The sequence below is a fragment of the Scyliorhinus torazame genome, chromosome 10, assembly GCF_047496885.1.
Source record: "Scyliorhinus torazame isolate Kashiwa2021f chromosome 10, sScyTor2.1, whole genome shotgun sequence".
In the NCBI taxonomy this organism is placed as follows: Eukaryota; Metazoa; Chordata; class Chondrichthyes; order Carcharhiniformes; family Scyliorhinidae; genus Scyliorhinus; species Scyliorhinus torazame.
Window position 1 is genome coordinate 38,521,948 of NC_092716.1, and position 27,135 is coordinate 38,549,082.

At 50.7% G+C, this 27,135-nt stretch overlaps 1 protein-coding gene across 6 annotated transcripts in view; it reads left to right on the forward strand.

The window, feature by feature from the left end:
* The window catches only part of pmfbp1 (polyamine modulated factor 1 binding protein 1), a 1,352,449-nt gene that overhangs the window by 1,186,966 nt on the left and 138,348 nt on the right, over nt 1–27,135 (forward strand). For all 6 annotated transcript variants that reach the window (XM_072517945.1, XM_072517947.1, XM_072517950.1 and 3 more), the window contains one exon: nt 7,690–7,857. In XM_072517945.1, the coding sequence (XP_072374046.1) occupies nt 7,690–7,857 (168 nt within the window). The remainder of the gene's footprint in view (nt 1–7,689; nt 7,858–27,135) is intronic.

Below are 27,135 nucleotides of genomic sequence, written 5' to 3' on the forward strand. Positions count from 1 at the left end.
TCAGAGAGAAGAGTGCCGAGTGTATGATCCATCTCAGTCTCCTCCGGAGGTCCCCTTCATCACAGATGTCAGTCTTCAGCCAATACGTTTCAGTACACATGATGTTAAGAAACAGTTGAAGGCACTGGATACTGCAAAGGCTATGGGCCCTGACAATATTCCAGCAATAGTACTGAAGACTTGTGCTCCAGAACGTGCTGTACCCCTAGCCAAGCTATTCCAGTACAACAACAACACTGACTTCCGCCCAGCAATGTGGAAAATTGCCCAAGTGTGTCCTGTACACAAGAAACAGGACAAATCCAATCCGGCCAATTACTGCCCTATCAGTCTACTCTCCATCATCAGCAAAGTGATGGAAGGAGTCATCAACAGTGCTATCCAACTGCAATTACTCAGCCATAACCTGCTCACAGATGCTCAATTTGGGTTCCGTCATGGTTACTCAGCTCCTGATCTCATTACAGCCTTGGTTCAAACATTGATAAAAGAGCTGAACTCCAGACATAAAGGTGACTGCCCTTGACATCCAGAGGGGAGTATGGCTTCAATGAGCCCTAGCAAAACTGGAGTCAATGGGAATCAGGGGGAAATCTCTCCGCTGGCACAAAGGAAGATGGTTGTGGTGGTTGGAGGTCAATCATCTCAGTTCCAGGACATCACTGCAGGAGTTCCTCAGGGTAGTCTCCTTGGCCCAACTGTGTTTAGCTGCTTCATCAATGACCTCCCTTCTATTATGAGGTCAGAAGTGGTGATGTTCGCAGATGACTGCACAATGTTCAGCACCATTTGTGACACTCAGATAATGAAGCAGTCCATGTCCAAATGCAGCAAGACCTGGATAAACCTGTGGCGTTACATTCGTGCCACACAAGAGCCAGGCAATGACCATATTCTACAAGATAGGATCTAACCATCGCCCCTTGACATTCAATAGCATTGCCATCACTGAATCCCCACAATTAACATCCTGGGGGCTAATTACCATTGATCAGAAACTGAACTGGACTAGCCATATTAATACTGTGGCTACCAGAGCAAGTCAAAGGCTAGGAATCTTACGGCGAGTAACTCACCTCCTGACCTCCCCAAGATCTGTCCACCATCTACAATGCAGGAGTGTAATGGAATACTCTCCACTTGCCTGGATGAGTGCAGCTCCGACAACACTCAAGAAGCTCGATGGCATCCTGGACAAAGCAGCCTGCATGATTGATACGCCTTCCACAAACATTCAATCCCTCCACCACCGCCAAACAGTGGCAACGGTGTGTACCATCTACAAGATACACTGCAGTACCTCGCCAAGGTTCCTTGAGCAGCACCTTCCAAACCCATGACCACTACCATCTAGAAGGAAGAGCAGCAGATACCTGGGAACCCCAGCACCTGGAGGTTCCCCTTAAAGTCACTCACCACCCCAACGTGGAAATATTGCCGTTCCTTCACTGTCGCTGGGTCAAAATCCACAAATTCCCTCTCTAACAGCATTGTAGATGTACTATCACCTCAAGGACTGCAACGGTTCAAGAAGATAGCTCACCATCACCTTCTGCAGGGCAAGTAGGGATGGGCAATAAATGCCGCAGCTGGCTCACCGCCTTTCCTGTAGACAACAATTCAAACTGTGTCTGCATCTTCTTTCTGCTCTGGGGTAAGATCACATGAGTACCAGTGGTCTACCTAAAGGAAAGCCTCCACCAGCCTCTGCCTCTCCGTCCTTGCAGGACTATCCAGATGCGCTTTATAGGAGATTATATTAATAACCATTTTAACGGCTTCCCACACCTTGAAAGCTGAGACAGTCTCATTCTTGTTGAACTTAACATATTCCTCAATGGCAGTAGACATGTGCCCACAAAACCCTTTGTCTGCTTACAGCGCTGCATCCAATCTCCATGGTAGGTGTTGTGTGGTGCCTGACTCCAGAACCAAGTACACAAAATTTGGGCATGGTCCGAAATAACTATAGCCAAGTATTCCGCTTTCCTCATCCACGTGAGGAGAGACCCACCCATCAGAAAAAACATTATCATAGAATAAATATCAGGAGAGGCTGGATAGACTGGGATATTTTTTCCTGGAGTGTAGGAGGCTTAGGGGTGATCTTGTAGAGGTCTATAAAATAATGAGGGGCAGAGATAAGGTAGATAGTCAACATCTTTTCCCAAAGGTAGGGGAGTCTAAAACTAGAGGGCATAGGTTTAAGGTAAGAGAGGAGAGATACAAAAGGGTCCAGAGGGCGGCACGGTAGCACAGTGGTTAGCTCTGTTGCTTCACAGCACCAGTGTCCCAGGTTCGATTCCCGGCTTGGGTCACGGTCTGTGCGGAGTCTGCACGTTCTCCCCGTGTCTGCTTGGGTTTCCTCCGGCTGCTCTGGTTTCCTCCCACAAGTCCCGAAAGACATGATGTCAGGTAAATTGGACATTCTGAATTTTCCCTCTGTGTACCCGAACTGGCGCCGGAGTATGACGACTAGGGGCTTTTCACAGTAACATCATTGCAGTGTTAATGTAAGCCTACTGTGACAATAATATAGATTGTTAGGGGCAATTTTTTCACACAGAGGGTGGTGAGTGTCTGCAACGAGCTGCCAGAGACCGTAGTGAGGCGGGTACAATTTTGTCTTTTAAAAAGCATTTATACAGTTGTATGGGACAGCTGGGTATAGAGGGTTATGGGCCAAATTCAGACTAGCTTAGTGGTAAAAACTGGCATGGACAAGTTGGGCCTAGGACCTGTTTTCATGATGTAAACCTCGATGACTCTATGAATAAACTTTGGGGACCTGAGAGGAAAATGAAAATTCCTTATTGGGTGTAAAACCGCCATGGATCTGCCCGCCCCATCTGCTCTGTAAAAGCTAACAGCGCCTTAGTTACCCCCCGATGGAGCCAACAACTTAGGCTTAGATCGATCCAACGTATGATCAAGTACACAGTTTAAATCCCCTCCAAAAGCCAGTTGCGTGTCCAGATCAGGAATGAAAGCCAACAGCCTCTTCACAAACGCCATATCGTACCAATTTGGAGTGTAGACATTGACCAATATCACCAGCGTTCCCGCCAAGGACCCACTGACCATTGCGTATCTGCCATTGGTGTCTGCCATGGTCTTGGTAGCCGCAAAAGGAACCTGTTTATTAATCAAAATCCTTTTTGGAGGATTGGTTCGCTAGCCTGAGGGAACTGAAGTAGAAATATGGGCTTATGAGAAGAGGTTTGGAGTGAAGCACTGAGGGAGAACGCGACCTCGTCCTGTGTGAGGCTGAGTCTCATTCAGCGAAAGACAGTGTTTCGAGCACACCTCACGAAGGCTAGAATGATTCAGTTTTTCAATGGGGTGGAGGATAGGTGTGATCAGTGTTCGAGGGGGCTGGTACATCACGCGCACGTGTTCTGGGCATGCTCAAAGCACTCTACCCGTTCCCCTTCCCCCACCCCCCAACTCCAGTACCCGCGAACTACCTCCCAACGCACAATGTTCCCTCCTTGCTATACACCTCTCCCACAGTACCCGCGAACTACCTCCCAACGCACAATGTTCCCTCCTTGCTATACACCTCTCCCACCAAAACAAACACGCTAGGCACCTCGAAACCTGTCCAAACAGGTCCTCCCACCTTACCTCCGTTCATTAGTTGAAACCTAACTGCTAGTGAGATAGCCCCCTGCCAGGGCCCACACCCAAAGAACAAAGACAAAGAGAAGCTCCCCACCCGTCCCCGCTGCAAAAGAATAACCAAAACCAAAGCCTGTACAATTACCAACATCCTACCTTAGGCCATGTATTGTCCACATTGCTGCCTTAAACATTACCCCTGACTACTTTGGCCCCCTTATCCCTCCCTCTGCAACATATACACTCCTTTACAAAACAATAAACCCCAAATAACTAAAAATATATGCGTAATATATGCAGCATACTGAAACAACCCAAACAAGGGGTGTGAGACGAGGTTGGGTGCTCTTTCAGAGGGTCGGTGCAGACTTGATGGGCCAAATGGCTTCCTGCACTGTAGGATTCAATCCCATCCCTCAACACCCGTTGAAATCCCATTCTAACCCTTTCAATTTAAGTCCAAGTCCTTGACAAATGTCCCCTCTTCCGACGTCTTCCCCTCCTCTGATGGCTTGAAAAAGTGATCTTTTGAGATATACTTAACTCTCAACCTCGCCAGGTACACCGCTTCAAAACCCACTCCGTTTTTTTATAGCGCCGGCTTCGCCCTATTAAAGGCTGCATGACTCTTTGCTAGCTGTGCCCCGACATCTTGATAAATTTGGATGCTGCTTCCTTCCCACCTCACATCCCAGTTCTCTTTGGCCCATTTCAGGACCCGCTCCTTCTTCTGGAAGCCGTGAAAACAAACTATCACTTCCCATGATGACTCATTCACCCCAGACCTCTGTCGGAGAGTTCGGTGGACCCTTTTCAGCTCAGGAGAGGGCATCTGTTCATCCCTTCCTCCCCAACAACTTTGCAAACGTCTGGGAAAAGTACTCAGTTGAGCTCAGGCCCTCCACCCCCTCTAGCCAGAGACAGCCATTCCCACTGAAAGGGATTATCAAGCCACGGCCCAGAAAGTACAGGCACAAGGCCTACCGAAGAAGGCCGACAAACCCACCCACAAAACGAAACAAAGAAAAGTGATCACCGTCAGTAAATTAACCCTTTCCCCACCCCACTCCTCTTCCCCAAACTCCCCACCCCCCCTTCTCTCCCCCAAACAACGCCTCTCCCAAATTTACATATTGATCATGTGAAAATGAACAATACCCCCTATCAACCTCAACCCCCAACAAAACAAAAACGCTTAATGTTGTGTTGGGCGCTCTGGATCCGTGGAACACATACAGGTCACCAACACTTGAAATAGTGCAACACTATTTTATTGAATCATTAACTGTTTAACATACTCTCACTGTGGGTTAACATGGTATTAGCTTTAACTAAAGACATTTGCCTTGTCCTAACCAGTCGATGCACTCAGCACATGGTGAATGTCTGTGCTGCAGGCTGTGAGCTCTGTCCTACTAGCTGCTAGCTGCAGCTCGAATGAGCGGGAACTCTGATATAGTGCTCTAACTGGTGATTGGCTGCGGTGTTATGTGTGTGATTGGTCCCACTGTGTGTCCATCAGTGTGTGTCTGCACCATGATATACTGGTGTATATTATGACACTTAACTCATTAAACTCAGCAAAACAAGTCCAATGAGCTGCAGCCCCTCCCCCCCCCCCCCCCCCCACCTCACTCCCGTTAGCTAGCTACCTTTACTGCTAACAAGGCCCCCCTCCAGGGTAAAGGAAAAGCAAAACATTACCACCCATCCCGGGGATAAAAATTAAACAAACAAGTCCCCATGTAAAAACCAAATTCCCACTGGGTGCTATATATTTCCAACATTATTACAAAACACAACACCCCTCATATCAGTTAGCCCCCCCATCAGTGAAGAAACCCTCCCGCCCAAGAACAAGGAATCAAAGACTTCACAGAGAACTATCAACTTGAATGAAATCCATGCTTTTTAACAAAGGCACCCGCCTCCTCTGGCACATCAAAATAATAGTCTTTCGACTCTTAGGTTGCACATAGCCTTAGAAGATACACACCCTGAATCAAACTCCCATCTTGTATAAGGCGGCCTTGGTCTTGATGAAGGTCACCCGCTTCCTCGCCAGCTCAGCTCCAACGTCTTGGTAGATCCTGAGGCAGTTACCTTCCCATTTCCAGTCTCGGTGTTCCTTGGCCCACTTCAGGACCCGTTCCTTCTTCTGAAAGCTGTGAAACCAAACGATGACTACCTGTGGCGATTCATTCGGTCGAGGCTTTTGCCGAAGTGTCCTATGAGCCCTGTCCAGCTCCAGAGGGGACTCAAGTCCACCTTCCCCCAGCATCTTCTCAAACCGCTGCGAAAAATACATAGTGGGAGTAGGGCCTTTCATTCTCTCCAGCAACCCCACGACTCTGAGATTCTGCCTCCTCGGGCGGTTCTCAACATCAGCGCTCAGCAACATATTCTTGCCAGCTACCGTGGTGATCTCAGCCTCCAATGAGGCAATTTGCTCACTGTGCCTCGCCAAAGTCTTCTCCATTCCCTCCAACACCTCGCCATGCACCGTCTCGGAAGTGTTTTCCAATTTCAATCTGATAGGATCCAGGGCCGCCGTGATCGAATTTAGGAGGCCCTCAGACATCGCTCTCCACTGCTTTTCAAACTTCTTTACGAGCTCCGTCGACAGCAGTCCGGCCACCCTGCCTGCCGTTATTGGAGCTGCCTCAATCACTGGAGCCACCTCCGCCATTTTTCCCACAGCGGAACCATGCAAAGTCTCCGAGTCTGTCAACGAATTTCTGTCCACCTATTTCTTACCCCCAGCCTTTCTTGGCATTTTTCTGATGCAGGCACGTTGTGTCTTCAAGTGGATAGCTTTTACCATCAAAACTACCCCTGATACTGGGCAAAAAGGCCAAAAAATCAATGCCCTGGCGGGAGCTACCTTAAACGAGACCTCTTCTTACATGCCACCACCACAAGTCCTCTGAACCCAAGTTAGTGTCTGTGGATTTCCCCAGGTGATTGCCACACGAGTTTCCAAACTCCACTTCCTGAAAACACACTTTAAAAGCTTCTTTCACAACATTGCTTTCCATCAGCAATTTGCATTCTGAAATCCAGTTCAGGTTTTCCAAATGACTGTTAAACAAAGTTTATACTCCACTTGTAACAACAAATCCAGTATCTCGAATTTTCAACTCCCCATTAGGATTTATTTGTCTTAACTGTTGTATGAACTGTTTGTAAATACTTTAACTCTCGATTCCCTGACTCTATTAAAATGGCATCCAACTTTTGATTTGCCTCTGAAGTTTGCTTTCCTACTTATATTCTGGTTACTGCAATGGTATATTTAACTCAGAGAACTTTGTTTACTTGAATTCTCCCAAACAATACTTTGTTCTCTTCTCTTAACAATCTTAAGACATTCTTTCGGTCCCAAATCCCTGATTCTGATTCTGTGGGAAGCCTGCCTCTTTGCAGCTCCCTTGTCCTGTCGAATCATTCTTCTCTTGGCAGAGTTGAGAGATGTTCATCCCCAGTCCACTATCTTCAACTGCCAACAAATTCAGCTAAAACTAAACTCAGCTAAAACTGTTCTACTTTAAAAGGCTCCCAGTTGCTAAGTAATCACTGTGACATCTGCCAGTCTCTTTATTCTTCATGCCGTAGCCCTCTAAGTACAATGGAAACACATTTGGAACTTAACCAACCCCCACACATACAAACACCTTTGTCCAGCATGAATCTAACTGTAGGTTTTACCCTTCCAGACACAAGCATTAAATTAAACCCACTTAGAATTATACCTTATTTCTTATGTTTACCAATACAAGCGTAAATCCCTTAAAGCTACCTTTGTTTTCCTAAGAAAGGTTACTGGTAAAAATTGAATTACTTCTGGTATACAATATTTTCAATAGAAGGGAGCAAAATAACAAAGTCAAATTGTGATCCAAACTTCTGTTTCCCAACTGGTGCATGCAGCTTATCAAGGCTGAGGTTTTCATTCAATCATATAGATGATTATAATTGCCAGAGAACCCCATGATGTTTGTTTAAGTAAAAAAACAAAATTGCTGTCAGCTTCATAATTTCTAAAACTGCAATGATGTCATGCCACAGACAACTCGACAAGATGATAAATTTACCAAGCTTCAGTTGGAGCTGAATACAGTCCAGGAACAGGCACGGAAGACTAACCGTGAACTGAAGTCAGCGGATCAACTCATCTGTGAACTCAGGCGAGAGCTAACAGCTTGTCATGGTACACAAAAAGAAAACTTGGAACAGGTTTGTGACTACTTATTACAAATTCAAGCCTTTCTTTCTTCACTTTGATATTTCCTCACGTTCAGTGGCTCCTATAAACCATTTGAGTGGAGTTTCTCAGTGCACATACTCACCAGTAAGCATAACCCTTGTGGCCTGATCCTTATATTCACAGCTTTCGTATGTGTGCTGCTAAATCTCTCCATAGGTGGACCACGGTGAACTTGGTGAACAAAAGGCTTGTTAAGAATTGTTAATGTGCTGTATTTCACAGTAAGGTAAACATATGGAACAAAAGTAATAATCAATTCAAACTTAATTCAAACTGGACAGCTTATCTTTGTCCGGTGAAACAAAGTAAAGAATATGTCATGTATCCCCACATTGTCTTAATTGATTCAATAGAGATAACTGTTCACTGTTTCTCCAGCATTTCTGACCTCCTGATCTTGATGAAAATGTTGGCAGGTTGAGAAGGATGACGGGGGATAATTTACCTTGGTCAGTCATATTGGATGTCATTTGTAATTTTGATAAGAGTCATTTCAATACTGTGGCAAGGTTGGAAGACCTGATGGAGGAATTCTAACTTGGAGTTCCGCAACAAACGGGATTGGATTTGGGAGGTGACCACAAGAACTTTGGAGAGGACAGGAAGATTGGAGATGGAGCAGTAGGACAGAAGAACCATGGAGCAGTAGGACAGAAGAACCATGGAGCAGTAGGATAGAAGAACCATGGAGCAGTAGGATGGAGGAACCATGGAGCAGTAGGATGGAGGAACCATGGAGCAGTAGGACGGAGGAACCATGGAGCAGTTGGGCGGAGAAACCATGGAGCAGTTGGGCGGAGGAACCATGGAGCTGTAGGATGGAGGAACCATGGGGCAGTAGGATGGAGGAACCATGGAGCAGTAGGATGGAGGAACCATGGAGCAGTAGGACGGAGGAACCATGGAGCAGTAGGACGGAGGAACCATGGAGCAGTAGGACGGAGGAACCATGGAGCAGTAGGACGGAGGAACCATGGAGCAGTAGGACGGAGGAACCATGGAGCAGTAGGACGGAGGAACCATGGAGCAGTAGGGCGGAGGAACCATGGAGCAGTAGGGCGGAGGAACCATGGAGCAGTAGGGCGGAGGAACCATGGAGCAGTAGGATGGAGGAACCATGGAGCAGTAGGACGGAGGAACCATGGAGCAGTAGGACGGAGGAACCATGGAGCAGTAGGGCGGAGGAACCATGGAGCAGTAGGACGGAGGAACCATGGAGCAGTAGGACGGAGGAACCATGGAGCAGTTGGGCGGAGGAACCATGGAGCAGTTGGGCGGAGGAACCATGGAGCAGTAGGACGGAGGAACCATGGAGCAGTAGGACGGAGGAACCATGGAGCAGTAGGACGGAGGAACCATGGAGCAGTAAAATGGAGGAACCATGGAGCAGTAGGATGGAGGAACCATGGAGCAGTAGGAAGGAGGAACCATGGAGCAGTAGGACGGAGGAACCATGGAGCAGTAGGACGGAGGAACCATGGAGCAGTAGGACGGAGGAACCATGGAACAGTAAGACGGAGAAACCATGGAACAGTAGGACGGAGGAACCATGGAGCAGTAGGACGGAGGAACCATGGAGCAGTAGGACGGAGGAACCATGGAGCAGTAGGACGGAGGAACCATGGAGCAGTAGGACGGAGGAACCATGGAGCAGTAGGACGGAGGAACCATGGAGCAGTAGGACGGAGGAACCATGGAGCAGTAGGACGGAGGAACCATGGAGCAGTAGGACGGAGGAACCATGGAGCAGTAGGACGGAGGAACCATGGAGCAGTAGGACGGAGGAACCATGGAGCAGTAGGACGGAGGAACCATGGAGCAGTAGAGCGGAGGAACCATGGAGCAGTAAAATGGAGGAACCATGGAGCAGTAGGATGGAGGAACCATGGAGCAGTAGGATGGAGGAACCATGGAGCAGTAGGACGGAGGAACCATGGAGCAGTAGGACGGAGGAACCATGGAACAGTAGGACGGAGAAACCATGGAGCAGTAGGACGGAGGAACCATGGAGCAGTAGGACGGAGGAACCATGGAGCAGTAGGGCGGAGGATCCATGGAGCAGTAGGACGGAGGAACCATGGAGCAGTAGGGCGGAGGAACCATGGAGCAGTAGGACAGAGGAACCATGGAGCAGTAGGACGGAGGAACCATGGAGCAGTAGGACGGAGGAACCATGGAGCAATAGGGCGGAGGAACCATGGAGCAGTAGAACGGAGGAACCATGGAACAGTAGGGCGGAGGAACCATGGAGCAGTAGGACGGAGGAACCATGGAGCAGTAGGGTGGAGGAACCATGGAGCAGTAGGTTGGAGGAACCATGGAGCAGTAGGGCGGAGGAACCATGGAGCAGTAGAGCAGAGGAACCATGGAGCAGTAGGACGGAGGAACCATGGAGCAGTAGAACGGAGGAACCATGGAGCAGTAGGACGGAGGAACCATGGAGCAGTAGGGTGGAGGAACCATGGAGCAGTAAGGCAGAGGAATCATGGGGTTTCTATTTTTGAGGAGATTAAAGAAGAGACGGGGGAGAAACCTGAAGTGAGAACGGTTTGCAATATCAGCTAACTTGGGGACCAGGCGGAGAAGTCGAGTGCTCAGCAGATAATGGGAACCTGATCGAGGAAGCAGGAAGTGGGTCTTGTGAACAAGGTGAGCTCAGAGAGTACATGAGGTTAGATAAGAGACAAAATAGATAAGCGTGCGAGCTCAGGATTAGGATATGGGAACTTGAGATGGAACTTTAGTTCTGTGAGCTAGTGGAAAGAGGAGATGTGGTAGAGGCAACTGATCAGGTGCTTTCAATCCTCGTGAAAAATTTGCCATGAGCTCCTTGCACTTGGAGGGTGGCGGCAACAAGGGAGAGAGGCTTAAGAAGACGGTTTGCAGTAGAGAAACAAAGGTGGAGGTTATCTTTGTATTCATGGATGATTCTGGAATAGTAAACAGATGAGAGTATGACCTGACTAAACTTGTAGAGCACGCAGATCAGGCAATGATGATAAACCAATTGTCGACTATATCCTTTCAAGTCCAAATCCCTTGAAGTGAAGGGAACAGAAATAAGGGCCATACAGGTGGGACCAGCCAGGATGAGAGAGAATAATGGTTTTATTGGGGACTAGGGCAGCAAAAGTGGAAATGAGGGTGTGATTGAGCAAATCAATAGCTTCAGAAATATTTGTGTGGGTGTATATAGAATGTGGGCAAATTTAAGTTGGGGGTTAGGAATTAGATAATAGTCGATCTGTTGTATTTGCTGCATATTTAATTATAGTTACTGTTAATTATGTTTAAGTTTACAAACCTGGTGACTGTAGTTATTGGGCAGCCAAGAGCCAAAGACTTCGGGGGGGTTTTCTAAGAAATATTTATTAATTTAATTTGTGTTGTGACTCTGGGTCAAGTGGGGCCGGAATTGACTGTGCACTAGCCCAGGGGGTCGTAACACAGAACCTTTCAAAGCTACCATCTAGAGGGACAAGGGCAACAGATACATGGGAATCCCGCCATCTGGAAGTTTCCCTCCATGCCGGCTGACCTTCGCGGCCCACGCCGGCCGACCTGCGCGACCCACCATTTTCTCTTACCTTGTTTGCTGCTGACAAAAATGGAGGAAATGGTTTGGGGGCCTTTGGCCCTCGTACACGCTCCTCCAATGGAACCTGTTGGATGAAGGCGAAGCCTTCCGGTGTCGGAAAGTATGGCGTCTCTATCTGTCCAAAGTTCTGTATTTTATTCCTGTAAAATTTTATCAAATAACACCACCCCCCCCCCCGAGCTTGTAAAAAAAAAGAGTAAAATAAATGAAAAAAATGAATAAAACCCGCCCGAACTTGTAAAAAAAAAGAATAAAATAAATGAAAAAAAATGAATAAAACGCCCCCAAACTTGTATAATAAGTAAAATGAATAAAATAAATGAAAAAAATAAAAATTAAATGAATAAAATAAATGAATGAAAACCACTACAGAACTTGTAAAACAAAAAGCTGCAACCGTTTTAAAAAATAGCGGCCGCACTGCGCACGCGTGCCCAATTTAACATGTTCGCGGCCGCTTGCAGCCGGCGCTATGAAAGCTGGCTGCTGCGCGGGGATTTGCGCGATTGGGAGCGCCGCAGACAACTGCTCCGCGACCCACCCGCGGGTCGCGCCCCCGACTTTGAAGAACACTGCCTTACACCACGCGAACTGCAGCGATTCAAAAGGCAGCTCACATTCACAAGGGCAATTAGAGACAGGCAATTAATGCTGACCTAGCCAACAATGCCCACTTTCCATCCATGAATTTTTTAAAAATCACTTTGTGAACACCATCAAGGCAGGAATGTAGGATGGCGTGAGGCAGGAATGTAGAAAGGCATGTGCCTGGAACAATACTATACATTGTTTACAATGAGATATAAACCTAGTGGAGCTACTTACAAAGGGCTTGTCTTCATACTCAGAAATCCAAAAGTTGATGGATCAAAGAAAAGCTCTGTCATCCCAATATATCTTGCTGAGAATCCATAGAACCCCTACATGCAGAAGGAGGCCCGTTGAGTCTGCACCGGCCCTCCTTGGTCCACTCCCCATCCCCTAACCCCACCGAACCTTCATATCCTTAGACACTAAGGGGCAATCTGTTTGCCTGTAGGACACAGACACGGAGAACGTGCAAACTCCACACCATCACCCAAGCCCGGAATCGAACCTGGGTCCCTGCCACTGTGAGGCAGCAGTGCTAACCACTGTGCCACCCTTAAATGGGGTTGGACAGCTAAGCAATTAATGGGAGGCTCTATAAACATCTCCATTCGTAACCATTAAGGGGGGAAAAAGGAAAGATGATGTATTTACAAACACATTTGGTTCAAGATGCTGCTACCTTCCCTCCTCCCAAGTGCCTCTCCATTATGGATACTCCTGTCTAGCCAATTTGGTTATGTCCACGTGAAATTGAGGAAGTGACTGAGTGCACTGGACACTGCAGAAGTTATGAGTCCTGACAACATCCTGCAGACAGTGCTAATTACCTACGCATTATAATTAGTCACTCTTCTAGCCAAGCTGTTCCAGTATAGTGTTTTTTTAATTTATAGATTCAAAGTACCCAATTCTTTCCCAATTAAGGGGCAATTTAGCATGGCCAATCCACCTACCCTGCACATCTTTGGATTGTAGAGGTGAGACCCATGCAGACACAGGGAAAATATGGAAACTACATACGGAAAGTGACTAGGGGCCGGGATTGAACCTGGGCTCTCGGCGTGTGAGGCAGCAGTGCTAACCACTGCATCACCATGCTGCCCTGCTGTTCCAGTATAGCAGGAATCTACCAGTGATGTGGAAGATTGCCCATACATGTCTTGTCCACAAAAAAACAGGACAAATCCTCAGCTGTTTACCGCAGTGTCTCACAATCGGCAATAAAAATATAGTGGCTGGGATCCTCTGACCCCAGGCCGGCTTCCCGATTCTCCCCTGACGATTCTCGGGCACCCGCGGAATTTCCGCCGCACCGGTCGGGGGCCGTTGACAGCGGCCCACCCAGCGATTCGCCGGGTCCCGATGGGCCGGGTGGCCGCCGAGTTCGGCCGTGTCCCGCTGGCGTGGATTACTCAGGTCCCACAAAGCGGGACCTGGAAGATGAGTCTGAGGGGGGCGTCGTGGGGGAGGGGGGGGGGATCCGACCCCAGGGGGCGCCCCCCCACTGTGGTCTGGCCCGTCATCGGGGCCTACCGATTGGCAGGCACGCTGGTTCTGTGGGGGCCTATTTTACTCCACGCCGGGCCCCTGTAGGGGTCCGCCATATTGCCCGGGGGCCAGCGCGGAGAAGGGAACCCCCGCGCATGTGTGGAAATACGCCGGCCGTTCCACGCATGCACAAACTCGCGCTGGCCCTTCCGCGCCGGCTGGAGCTGCGGGGACCACTCCAGTGCCAACCTAACCTCCTAGGAAGGGGAGAATTCCTCACTTTCGGGAACCGTTGATGCCGGAGTGGTTGGCGCCGGTGTGGGGACATAGCCCCATTATTAGAGATTCCCGCCCAGTAGATTTCATCAGTAGTAACATCAAAATGTCACTATGAGGAAAGGCTGAGGGACTTGAGGCTGTTTTTATTAGAGAGAAGAAGGTTAAGAGGTTACTTAATTGAGGCATACAAGATGATCAGAGGATTGGATAGGGACAGTGAGAGCCTTTTTCCTCGGATGGTGATGTCTAGCACGAGGGGACATAGCTTTAAATTGAAGGGAGATAGATATAAGACAGATGTCAGAGGTAGGTTCTTTACTCAGAGAGTAGTAAGGACGTGGAATGCCCTGCCTGCAACAGTAGTAGACTCGCCAACACGAAGGGCATTCAAATGGTCATTGGATAGACATATGGACGATAAGGGAATAGTAGTAGTTTCACAGGTCGGCGCAACATCGAGGGCCGAAGGGCCTGTACTGCGCTGTTATGTTAAAAAAAATATTTGTAAAATAAATATAAAAATAGGCTCCTGTGCTGTGACTCTTACGACAACCTCAATTTAACGTCAGTGAAAACCAATCAATAAAAAGTGATTCAAGAAATAAATCATCTCGATTTTGATGATCACAACCCTGAAAAGGAAAATAACAAACTCTATAGTCTTCTACCAGCACACTGGGGAAAGGGTAAAACACCAGCTTGAGAAAATGAAGCATTTTCAACTTCTATGAAGAATTTTGCAGCTGTGTCATTCACTGCTGCTGTGACGACAAGAGAAGTATTCAATACCTAAGACATGACTGAATCTGGAGTCAAAAAGAAGAAGGAAGAACAAGTTGAAGACATTACAGATAACGAGGAAAAGAAGACTTCCCTACTACTCTTAGGTTAGGATTTTCACTTTCTATCGGTAGTGGTATAATTCCCACGTTTGCTTCATTGTGAGGCTGTTCCGCTGCAGTCAATGGGATTGTGGGGGAGAAAGTAGGATTGCCCCATATTCAACAATGGAATAAACCTCTAGGCGTGGAGTTCCTCCATGATACTGTTCAGCTGTAGAAGCTCTGTTGTTTGGGCCTTTGCTTCTTTACTGAAAGAAGATTTGAGTGTATCCATGACTTGCTGGTGATATCCAAGTGTGAGTTGCAGCTTAGGTTTGTAGAAATTAATAAACTCTGAAGTTTCACTATTAGTTTGATTCGGCCTTGAGTTGAGCATCTCATTCTCCAAGGATAACGTTCTGCTGGCTGCTTGCAATTGTTGATACACTTTATCTTTTGATGCATATTATCGATGGGCTCAGTGGAATAAATAAACAAATTCATCTCTTCATTACTTTCCTCAATGGAAGGATGATTCTCCTCAAAAGCGATAAAGATTTTAGAGGCTTTGGTAGTGGGGTCAAAGAGTGCAGTAAAATCTAGGATTTCTCTTTCAACAAATCGCCTGCTTCTGCGACAGCTTCATTCACTGAAACTCAGTCCCACAAGAGCCAACCAATTTCCATAAGACCACAGGACATAGGAGCAGAATTAGGCCATTTGGCCCAGCGAGTCTGCTCCGCCATTCAAGCATGGCTGATATGGTTCTCATCCCTATTCTCCTGTCTTTTCCCCATAACCATTGATCCCCTTATTAATCCAGAACCTATCTATGTGTGTCTTAAAGACACTCAACGACTTGGCCTCCACAGCCTTCTGCTGCAAAGAATTCCACAGATTCACCACCCTCTGGCTGAAGAAGTTCCTTCTCATCTCAGTTTTAAAGGATCGTCCCTTCTGTCTGACCTGTGCCCTCGGTTCTAGTTTTTCCTACAAGTGGAACTGTAGGGCAGCACGGTAGCACAAGTGGATAGCACTGTGGCATCACAGCGCCAGGGTCCCAGGTTCGATTCCCTGCTGGGTCACTGTCTGTGCGGAGTCTGCACGTTCTCCCCGTGTCTGCTTAGGATGACACCGGGTGCTCCGGTTTCCCCCCACAGTCCAAAGACGTGCAGGTTAGGTGGATTGGCCATGATAAATTGCCCTCAGTGACCAAAAAGGTTAGGACGGGTTATTGGGTTACGGGGATAGGGTGGAAGTGAGGGCTTAAGTGGGTCGGTGCAGCCTCGATGGGCCGAATGGCCTCCTTCTGCACTGTATGTTCTATGTTCTCTCCACATCCACTTTATCCAGGCCTCTCAGTATCCTGTAAGTTTCAATAAGATCCCCCCCCTCTCATCCTTCTAAACTCCAACGAGTACAGACCCAGAGTCCTCAACCGCTCCTCATATGAACAGAAGCCATATGAATGGTCACCATCTTGTTTAGTGCCCCCTATTTTTTACCTCGTCTCCCATGTCTGTAAGAAGTGAGAGATCTGCAGTCTCTTTTTGCAGTTCACTTGGTGTTTCTGCAATAAAGAGTGGCTCACAGTGTAATAAATGGACTTCCATTTCTGCTGCAGTGTTGCACTTTTCCAATCCTTGGAACATCAATTCAGCTCTGAATATTGCACTGTTGTCCTCTGTTGTTATCTCATCAACCTATTGTGGAAGACCAAGATCTAAACATGCTGACCTGCTAAGCAGAGAAATATTCTGGTTCTGTGAGTTATAAAGAGTTTAATTAATTGCTGTACTTTCATACCTAAGTGTTGTAGTGAACTTGACCATTCACTTTGAGGTCTGTGCCTCCTGATCCGTGTAGCTTTAAGTTAGATGGTTGGATTTCTTCATCCTGAAGCCCGATCTGAAGCCACCCCAATTTGTCCAATAAGACAGTGACCCCGGCCCCTGCCCTAGTGTCCAGTTAAAATTCTGTGCTGTATCTTCAGACCTCCAACTCTTTATCCCAGAACTGCTCAGGGTCTTGTGATTTCTCCGAAGAAATAATCAGATTGGAATGCGGTACTTCCCATTTCCAGGACTCCAAAATGGTTAGAAACTTGTTCCAGCTTTCTCCCCTTAAATTTTGCAGAATTCTTTAAAATGTCTGGCCTTGCTGCAGTGGAAGCATTCACTTCCCCCTGCTGGGCAGTTCTTGTGGTGAAGTTGTAGAGCATTTCAGAATAGGTGGAAGGGTTCTTTTTGCCGGTTTTTGAGGCTCCTGCATTTGTGCCTGCATAATGAATTGACCTCTCACGAGCCTTGAGATTTCTCCGAAGTGCACCTAGATTCTGCTGTCAAAGCTCCACCTGCCTTGCAAACTGCTCAGCCTTCTCAAAGGTTAAATCCACTTTGGATTGTAAAAGGTCCGACAGCACATCGTCAAGTACACTGACTATGACGTGGTCATGAGTTAACTCATGCTTTGGAGCTCCATAGCTGAAACTGCTGGCCAATCAACACACGGTGTGAGGCACGATCAATTGAACAAAGACTAGAGTTGGATACAACTGAGGCTTTATTGCTCTAAGATGTGTGGCCTCCCACAGCAGCTGGTGAAATGGCTGCTGAATAGAGGACACGCATATTTATACTCCGCCTACTGGGTGGAGCCAGCAGGCAGGGACTACCGGCGAACCTGTAGTACAGGTCCTACCTTACATCACCTAATATAGGTGCAACAGTGGTTTACCACATTCACCCCCTGTTAAAATTGAGTCCGGCAGGGGTGGTGGAGAACTATATACAGCAATGAATCTATATTTACAGTATTTGAGCAGGAAAAAAATGTCTTTTGAAGTCAGGCGGACCAGTTAGAGGTCTAACCGGTCCGGTCCGGTGCCTTGATGTTCCGCTGGGAGCGACGTAGCGGTGGCAGCGATGTCGATGCTGGCCCGATATTCGGTGACTCCGGGAGAGTGCCAAAATCCTCTTCCTCCTCGGGCGTGGGCAGGGGAAGGACGGATGGTCCCGGTGGGGTTAATGCTGGGAGCACCGGGGGAGAGGAGGGTGGCTCCGGGCCGGAGGGGTGTGTGTGTGTGAAACCTGCTGGTGCCAGGTCCCTGAGGGAGACAGTATCCTGGCGGCCGTCGGGGTACGTCACGGAGGCATACTGGGGGTTTGTATGGAGCAATTGCACCCTCTCCACCAACGGGTCCGCCTTGTCGAGTCGGACGTGCCTACGGAGCAGGACTGGTCCTGGAGCCGCGAGCCAAGTCGGGAGCGACACCAGGGATGTGGACTGCCTGGGGAAGGCAAAAAGACGTCCATGGGGTGTGTTGTTAGTGGCGGTGCACAGCAGTGACCAAATGGAGTGTAGTGCATCAGGGAGGTCCTCCTGCCAGCTAGAGGCTGGGAGGTTCCTGGACCGTAGGGCTAGTTGGACGGCCCTCCATACTGTCCCGTTCTCCCTCTCTACCTGCCCGTTTCCCCGGGGGTTATAGCTGGTCGTCCTGCTGGAGGCGATACCCCTGCTGAGCAGGAACTGACGCAGCTCATCGCTCATGAATGAGGATCCCCTGTCACTGTGGATGTAGGCGGGGAAACCGAACAGAGCGAAGATAGTGTTTGGGGCTTTGATGACGATGGCAGGCGTCATATCAGGGCATGGGATGGCGAAGGGGAACCTGGAGTACTCATCGACCACACTGAGAATATACGTGTTTCGGTCGGTGGAGGGGAGGAGCCCTTTGAAATCCACGCTGAGGCGTTCAAAGGGGCGGGAGGCCTTCACCAGGCGCACACGGTCCGGCCGGTAGAAGTGCGGCTTGCACTCCGCACAGACCTGGCAGTCCCTGGTGATTGTCCGTACTTCCTCGACGGAGTAGGGCAGATTGCGAACCTTGACAAAATGGTACAACCGTGTGACTCCCGGGTGACAAAGGCTGTCGAGCAGGGCCCAGAGTCGGCCTACCTGTGCGCTGGCACATGTACCTTGGGATAGGGTGTCTTGGGGCTCGTTGAGTTTGCCGGGGCGATACAAAATCTCATAATTGTAGGTGGAGAGCTCGATCCTCCACCTCAAGATTTTATCGTTTTTGATCTTGCCCCTGTAGCGCACAAAGACTCCATGAGACGAATAGAGTGAAGTCGATGAGGCTTTATTAAGCGTGTCTGTTCCCCCGCAGCTCGATAGTAAACTGGCCTGCAGGGGAAGACTCCGGCTTCTTATACTCCGCCTTCAGGGCGGAGCTTGAGGTCAACGGCCAACCAGGACCCTGGATCTGTCAGCCAATGACATTAGGGCTTCCAGTCCCACATGACCCCCAATACATACTACCACAGCCCTGTAAACCCTTACCACAGGGTGATGCTTCGTATGGTGGTAAGGGCAGGGCTGGTCCTGGGAGGACAAAACATTCACATGGCAATACAGTATTGGACAATTTCGTCCTGTTGCAACTATTTACAGAGGGTATAGGAAGAAAAGCAAAATGTTCTTGTGAACAGTCCATATTTGCTTTACATTGGCGCCACGAGTCGGTCGGGCGGTCTGGTCGTCCGTGTCGATCGCCTCGGCCCCGGTGGTGGTGGTGGTGCTTGTAACAGTGTTGTCGCCTCCAGGAGCCGTACGGTTTCAGCTTGGGCTTGATTCTTGGTCGGAGCTGAGGGGAGGGGAACCGATCCTCCTGGGAAGGGGGCGGTCGCGGGGTGCGGCGGTGGCAGGAAGGGGGGGGGTTGGGTTGATGGTGTCGGGGGGGTGTGCGTGTTGCCGGCGGGCACCAGATCCCGCAGGGAGACCGTGTCCTGTCGGCCATCGGGGTACTCCACGTAGGCGTACTGGGGGTTCGCATGGAGGAGGTGAACCCTTTCGACCAACGGGTCCGCCTTATGTGCCCGCACATGCTTTCGGAGCAGGATGGGTCCTGGGGCCGCCAGCCAGGTCGGCAGCGACGTTCCAGAGGAGGACCTCCTAGGGAAGACGAGACGCTCATGTGGCGTTTGATTAGTGCTCGTACATAATAACGACCGGATGGAATGGAGGGCGTCCGGGAGGACCTCCTGCCACCGTGAAACTGGGAGGTCCCTGGACCGTAGGGCCAGTAGGACGGCCTTCCAGACCGTGCCGTTCTCCCTTTCTACTTGCCCGTTCCCCCGGGGGTTGTAGCTGGTCGTCCCGCTTGAGGCTATGCCCTTGCTGAGCAGGAACTGGCGCAGCTCGTCACTCATGAAAGAGGACCCCCTGTCGCTGTGGACGTATGCGGGGTAACCGAACAGTGTGAAGATGCTGTTCAGGGCTTTAATGACTGTGGCCGCGGTCATGTCAGAGCAGGGAATGGCAAAAGGGAAGCGGGAGTATTCGTCCACTACATTAAGAAAATATGCGTTGCGGTCGGTGGAGGGGAGGGGCCCTTTGAAATCGAGACTGAGGCGTTCAAAGGGGCAGGAAGCCTTAATCAGGTGCGCTCCATCTGGCCTGAAAAAATGCGGCTTGCATTCCGCGCAGATGTGGCAGTCCCTTCTGACTGTACGGACCTCCTCTAAAGAGTATGGGAGATTGCGGGACTTGATGAAGTGGTAAAACCGAGTGACCCCCGGGTGGCAGAGGTCCTCGTGGAGGGTTTGGAGGCGGTTAATTTGTGCGTTGGCACATGTGCCGCGGGATAGGGCATCGGACGGCTCGTTCAGCTTTCCGGGACGATACAAAATCTCATAGTTGAAGGTGAAGAGCTCGATCCTCCACCTTAAGATTTTGTCGTTGTTGATTTTGCCCCGCTGTGCACTATCGAACATGAAGGCTACCGACCGTTGGTCGGTGAGGAGAGTGAATCTCCTGCCGGCCAGGTAATGCCTCCAATGTCGCACAGCTTCCACTATGGCTTGGGCTTCCTTTTCTACTGAAGAGTGGCGGATTTCTGAGGCGTGGAGGGTCCGGGAGAAAAAGGCCACGGGTCTGCCCGCTTGGTTAAGGGTGGCCGCTAGAGCTACGTCGGAGGCGTCGCTCTCGACCTGGAAGGGGAGGGACTCGTCGATGGCGCGCATCGTGGCCTTTGCGATATCCGCTTTGATGCGGCTGAAGGCCTGGCAAGCCTCTGTCGACAGAGGGAAGGTCGTGGTCTGTATTAGGGGGCGGGCCTTGTCTGCGTACTGGGGGACCCACTGGGCGTAGTACGAAAAGAACCCCAAGCAGCGTTTCAGGGCTTTTGGGCAGTGTGGGAGTGGAAATTCCATGAGTGCGCGCATGCGTTCGGGGTCGGGGCCTATTATCCCATTGCGCACTACGTAGCCCAGAATGGCTAGCCGGTCGGTGCTAAAAACGCACTTGTCCTCGTTGTACGTGAGGTTCAAGGCTTTGGCGGTCTGGAGGAATTTTTGGAGGTTGGCGTCGTGGTCCTGCTGATCGTGGCCGCAGATGGTTACATTGTCGAGATACGGGAACGTGGCCCGCAACCCATGTTGATCAACCATTCGGTCCATCTCCCGTTGGAAGACCGAGACCCCGTTTGTGACGCCAAAAGGGACCCGTAGGAAATGGTATAATCGCCCGTCTGCCTCGAAGGCTGTGTACTTGCGGTCACTTGGGCGGATGGGGAGCTGATGGTAGGCGGACTTGAGGTCCACGGTGGAGAAGACTTTATATTGGGCAATCCGATTGACCATGTCGGATATGCGGGGGAGAGGGTACGCGTCTAGTTGTGTGTACCTGTTGATGGTCTGGCTATAGTCAATGACCATCCTTTGTTTCTCCCCTGTCTTCACTACTACCACCTGCGCTCTCCAGGGACTATTACTGGCCTGGATTATGCCCTCCTTTAGTAGCCGCTGGACTTCGGACCGAATGAAGGTCCGGTCCTGGGCGCTGTACCGTCTGCTCCTAGTGGCGACGGGTTTGCAATCCGGGGTGAGGTTCGCAAACAAGGACGGGGGTTGCACCTTGAGGGTTGCGAGGCCGCAGATAGTGAGTGGGGGTATGGGGCCGCCGAATTTGAACGTAAGGCTCTGTAGATTGCATTGGAAATCTAATCCCAGCAAGGTGGGGGCACAGAGTTGGGGAAGGACATTTAGTTTGTAGTTTTTGAACTCCCTCCCCTGCACCGTTAGGGTAACTATGCAGAATCCCCGGATCTGTACGGAGTGGGATCCTGCAGCTAGGCAAATCTTTTGTGCGCTGGGATAGGTGGTCAAGGAACAGCGTCTTACCATGTCGGGGTGTATAAAGCTTTCCGTGCTCTCGGAGTCGACTAGGCATGGCGTCTCGTGGCCGCTTATTAGTACCGTTGTCGTCGTCGTCTGGAGTGTCCGGGGCCGGGCTTGATCGAGCGTAATCGAAGCGAGCCGTGGTTGTAGTAGTGGAGTGGGGTCCGTTGTTGCCGTCCAAGATGGCGGCGGGGGTGGACAAAATGGCCGCCCCATGCGTCGTACAGGTCTGGGGCGGTCCAAGATGGCGGCGCCCCTCCTCCCCTCGTGGTGGCCGGGACCCAAAATGGCGGCGTCTGCGGGTCGCACATCGGCGCCCCTCCTCCCCTCATGGTGGCCGGGACCCAAAATGGCGGTGTCTGTGGGTCGCACATGGTGTGCTGGGGGGGCTGGGGAGCGCTAGGACCGCGAGCGCTAGGACCGCGCGGAGCTCCCTCACCGCGAGCGCTAGGACCACGAGCGCTAGGACCGCGCGGAGCTCCCTCACCGGGGACAGCGGTGGTCGGGGCCCAAGTCGGCGGCGCCGGCGGGTCAGGCGTGGGGCCGCGAGCGCTGGGACCGTGCGGAGCTCCCTCGCCGGGGACAGCGGTGGTCGGGGCCCAAGTAGGTGGCGCCGGCGGGTCAGGCGTGGGGCGCGGGGTGGGGGTTAGGGTGGCGTTAGGGACGTGGAAAACTCCCTCCTCTCCGTGGAGAGTGTTGGCCGGGACCCAAAGCAGTAGCGCCGGCGGCGAGTCATGCATGGGCTGCGGGGAGGGGGGTTGGGGAGCGTAGGCGGCGTGCAGAGCTCCCAGTTCTCCCGGGACCGCGGTGGTCGGGACCCAGAGCGGCTGCGCCTGCGGGTCGTACATGGCGTGCTGGGAGGGTTGGGGCGCGTAAACTGCTTGCAGGGCTCCCTGTGCTTCCGGGACGGCGGCGACCTCGCGGGACCGGCACACAACCGCATAATGGCCCTTTTTCACGCAGCTTTTGCGGCCGGGCAGCGCTGTCGGGGGTGTTTCGCCTGGCCGCAGAAATAACAGCGGGTGCCCCCGGTGCGACTCGGCGTTTGGACCGCGCAAGCCTGTGGGGTGTCCGGGGGGGTGGGTAGGGGGTTTGCCGCGACGGGTACGTACGGGGCCCAATGGGCTGCCGCGCGGTCGGGGCCGTAGGCGCGGGTATTACGCGCGGCCACGTCTAGGGAGGCTGCTAAGGCCCGTGCCTCTGAGAGTCCTAGCGACTCTTTTTCTAGAAGTCTTTGGCGGATTTGGGAGGATTGCATACCTGCCACAAAAGCATCGCGCATTAACATGTCCGTGTGTTCGTTTGCGTTCACCGACGGGCAGCTGCAGGCTCGTCCCAAAATCAGCAGCGCGGCGTAGAACTCGTCCATCGATTCTCCGGGAGCTTGCCGTCTCGTCGCGAGCTGGTAGCGAGCGTAGATTTGGTTAACTGGGCGAACGTAGAGACTTCTCAGTGCTGCGAACGCCGTCTGGAAATCGTCCGAGTCTTCGATGAGGGAGAAAATCTCCGTGCTCACCCTCGAGTGCAGGACCTGCAGTTTTTGGTCTTCTGAGACTCGGCCGGTGGTCGTTCTGAGGTAGGCCTCGAAGCAAGTCTGCCAGTGCTTGAAGGCTGCTGCCGCGTTCACTGCGTGGGGGCTGATCCTCAGGCATTCCGGAATGATCCTGAGCTCCATAGTCCTTTTTAGGCACGCTTAATAAATTGTAGCGCACAAAGACTCCATGAGACGAATAGAGTGAAGTCGATGAGGCTTTATTAAGCGTGTCTGTTCCCCCGCAGCTCGATAGTAAACTGGCCTGCGGGGGAAGACTCCGGCTTCTTATACTCCGCCTTCAGGGCGGAGCTTGAGGTCAACGGCCAACCAGGACCCGGGATCTGTCAGCCAATGACATTAGGGCTTCCAGTCCCACATGACCCCCAATACATACTACCACAGCCCCGCTGTGTGTTATTGAACATGAAGGCTACCAACCGTTGGTCAGTGAGGAGGGTGAATCTCTGCCGGCCCGCTAACGCCTCCAATGCCGCACAGCCTCAACAATAGCTTGGGCCTCTTTTTCGACGGATGTGTGCCGAATTTCTGAGGCATGAAGTGTACGGGAGAAGAATGCCACGGGTCTGCCTGCATGATTGAGGGTGGCGGCTAGGGCGACGTCCGATGCATCGCTTTCTACTTGAAAGGGCAGTGTCTCGTCTACTGCGTGCATCCCGGCCTTGGCGATATTGGCTCTGATACGGGCGAAGGCCTGTTGTGCCTCGGCCGCCATGGGAAAGTGTGTGGACTGTATGAGTGGGCGGGCCTTGTCCGCAAAGTTTGGGACCCACTGGGCGTAGTATGAGAAGAACCCCAGGCAGCGTTTGAGGGCCTTGGGGCAGAGGGGAAGGGGGAGCTCCATGAGGGGGGTGCATGCGGTCGGGATCGGGCCCCAGAACTCTGTTCTGGACCACATAGCCAAGTATGGCTAAGCGGGTCGTGCTAAACACGCACTTCTCCTTGATGTAGGTGAGGTTGAGGAGCGTGGCGGTGGGGAGAAATTTGGCAAAGTTGGCATCGTGGTCCATGACCACAGATGGTGACGTTGACTAGGTACGGGAAGGTGGCCCGCAAACCGTACCCGTCGACCATTCGGTCCATGTCCCTTTGGAAGACCGATACCCCGTTAGTGACGCCGAAGGAAACCCTGAGGAAGTGATAGAGACGACCGTCAGCCTCAAAAGCAGTGTATGGACGGTTCGATTTACGAATGGGGAACTGGTGGGAGGCGGATTTGAGGTCTACCGTTGAGAAGACCCGGTACTGTGCAATCTGATTGACCATATCAGATATGCGTGGGAGGGGGTACGCGTCGTGCTGCGTGTACAGATTGATGGTCTGGCAGTAGTCCACGACCATTCTGTGTTTCTCCTCAGTTTTAACGACTACCACTTGGGCTCTCCAGGGGCTATTGCTGGCCTTGATGATGCCTTCCCGAAGCAGCCGCTGGACCTCGGACCCGATGATTGTCCTGTGCTGGGTGCTGTACCGTCTGCTCCTGGTGGCGATGGGTTTGCAATCCGGGGTTAGATTTGAGAAGAGAGAAGGCGGATCGACCTTTAGGGTTGCGAGGCCGCACACAGTGAGGGGTCGTAGGGGCTTGCCGAATTTGAGGGTTAGGCTCTGGAAATTGCACTGGAAGTCCAGGCCTAGTAGTAGAGCAGCGCAGAGGTTAGGGAGGACATAGAGGCGGAAGCCGTTGATTTCTATGTCCTGGACCATGAGTGTGACCGTACAGTACCCTCGGATCGCGACGGAATGAGATCCGGAGGCCAGGGGGATTCTTTGGTTGGCGGGATGTACCGCAAGGGAGCAGCGCCTTACCGTATCCGGGTGTATGAAGCTTTCGGTGCTCCCGGAGTCCAGCAGGCAAGAGGTCAAGTGGCCGTTGATTTTCACGCTGGTCGATGCGGTGGCCAGGTTGTGCGGACGAGACTGAGGCGAGTCGTGGTCGGTCGTCGCTGGCGTCGGATGATGGGGAGCCTGGGACGCCCAGGTCCTGGAATGCTGTCGGTGTCCATGCCCCGTGGGGGAGACAAGATGGCGGCCCCTGAAGATCCTGCAGGGGACAAAATGGAGAGCCCCATGGGTCACACGTTGCGGGGGTTGGACAAGATGGTGGCGCCCATGGGCCACACGTGGACTGAGGGGGAGAAGATGGCGGCACGCACTGACCGGGGAGATGAAGATGGCGGCGCCCATTGTATGTAGACTAGGGGAGTGGGGGCGATAGCGGCGACTGCGCGGGCCTGCCGCTGTGGGAGGCCACACATCTTAGAGCAATAAATTGAGGCACGATCAATTGAACAAAGACTAGAGTTGGATACAACTGAGGCTCCTCCCACAGCAGCTGGCGAAATGGCTGCTGAATGGAGGACACGCATATTTATACTCCGCCTACTGGGCGAGCCAGCAGGCAGGGACTACCGGTGAACCTGTAGTACAGGTCCTACCTTACATCACCTAATATAGGTGCAACAGTGGTTTACCACACGTTGTTATTAAATAAATCAATGGATTCACCTGTCCATTGGCTCCTCTCGTTGAATCTAGCCCCTTCAATGACTAGATTCCTTAGGACTAGATTCCTTAGGGCCCTCATAACCTCCTCATAGGACACTGAGGACTCCTCAATACCTTGTCGCATCAGCTATGGAACCAGTCATATGTAAGAGCATTTTGACCTGGTGTTTTTCTGTTTTTTCATGTAAGCCCGAAGCTATTCAGTACCTTATTATCTCCTCCAGAGCTTCCATCATTGTCCTTGCTATGGACCCATGATGTGTTGAAAGGGCTGTGGAAGGGCTAGTGGCTGTTCGATGGCTGTCAATATTGTGAGTGATTCACTGCCCCCTATGAAGGAATGTTTCAATATTCTCCTTTGTTGCAAAATCGAGCTTTTCCAATCTCGTCGTTCATGGGTTACAAATCTGTGGTCTCAGTTTCTTAAACTGCCGCCTCCAGCACTGTCACCATGTTTTGATCACTCACCATGATTTGATGACGTTTTTCTTTGTCAATGAGTGACTTGAAGATAGTCAATGTAGATTGTCAGACTGGTTTCAATTTTCAGGTCAGTTATGTAGTTTTGAAATAGGAGTGACCCAAGCATTGATTCTTCCAGAACTCTGTCAAACACTTGTCCAGTTTGACTATCTCTCATTAGTATTCTCTTTGTATTTTTACCCAAGTTCTGTCCTGCATTCTAGTAGCATTTGCTTAATTAGAATTTTCCATGTGGAACTTTATCAGTGTTTTCTGAACATAATAAATTATGTTTGTCGGGAAGAAGCTCCCCTTTGAATGTCATGCTGGTTGTTACTTTGGACTGGTAGTGTTTATCTATTTACTTCCAAATATGAAGCAACTGTACTGATTATATTCACATAATTAATTGCACATGAAATTTTTATAAAGATATAAAACGTACAGTGTAACTTTTACAAAGGCAGGGAGGCATATGATGACCATTTGGAGTGGTAATGCATTATGCATGAGAGAACAAGTCTCAGTTTACACTTTGGATGAGTTAATGTGAACCAAGCTGAAGCTCCTCAGCAGTGAAGGAGGATGAGCATATTGTAGGGTGACAGACTCTACATCTGCAGTTGAAAGATCTGTGACAAAGTTACTTTGATTGAAAATCGGGTAAAGAAATGCTGGCCCTAAAGGAAGGATGCAATGAATGATTAAAAATATAAGTAAAATATACTGCAGAGGTTAGAAATCTGAAAGAAAAGCAGAAAATGCTGGGA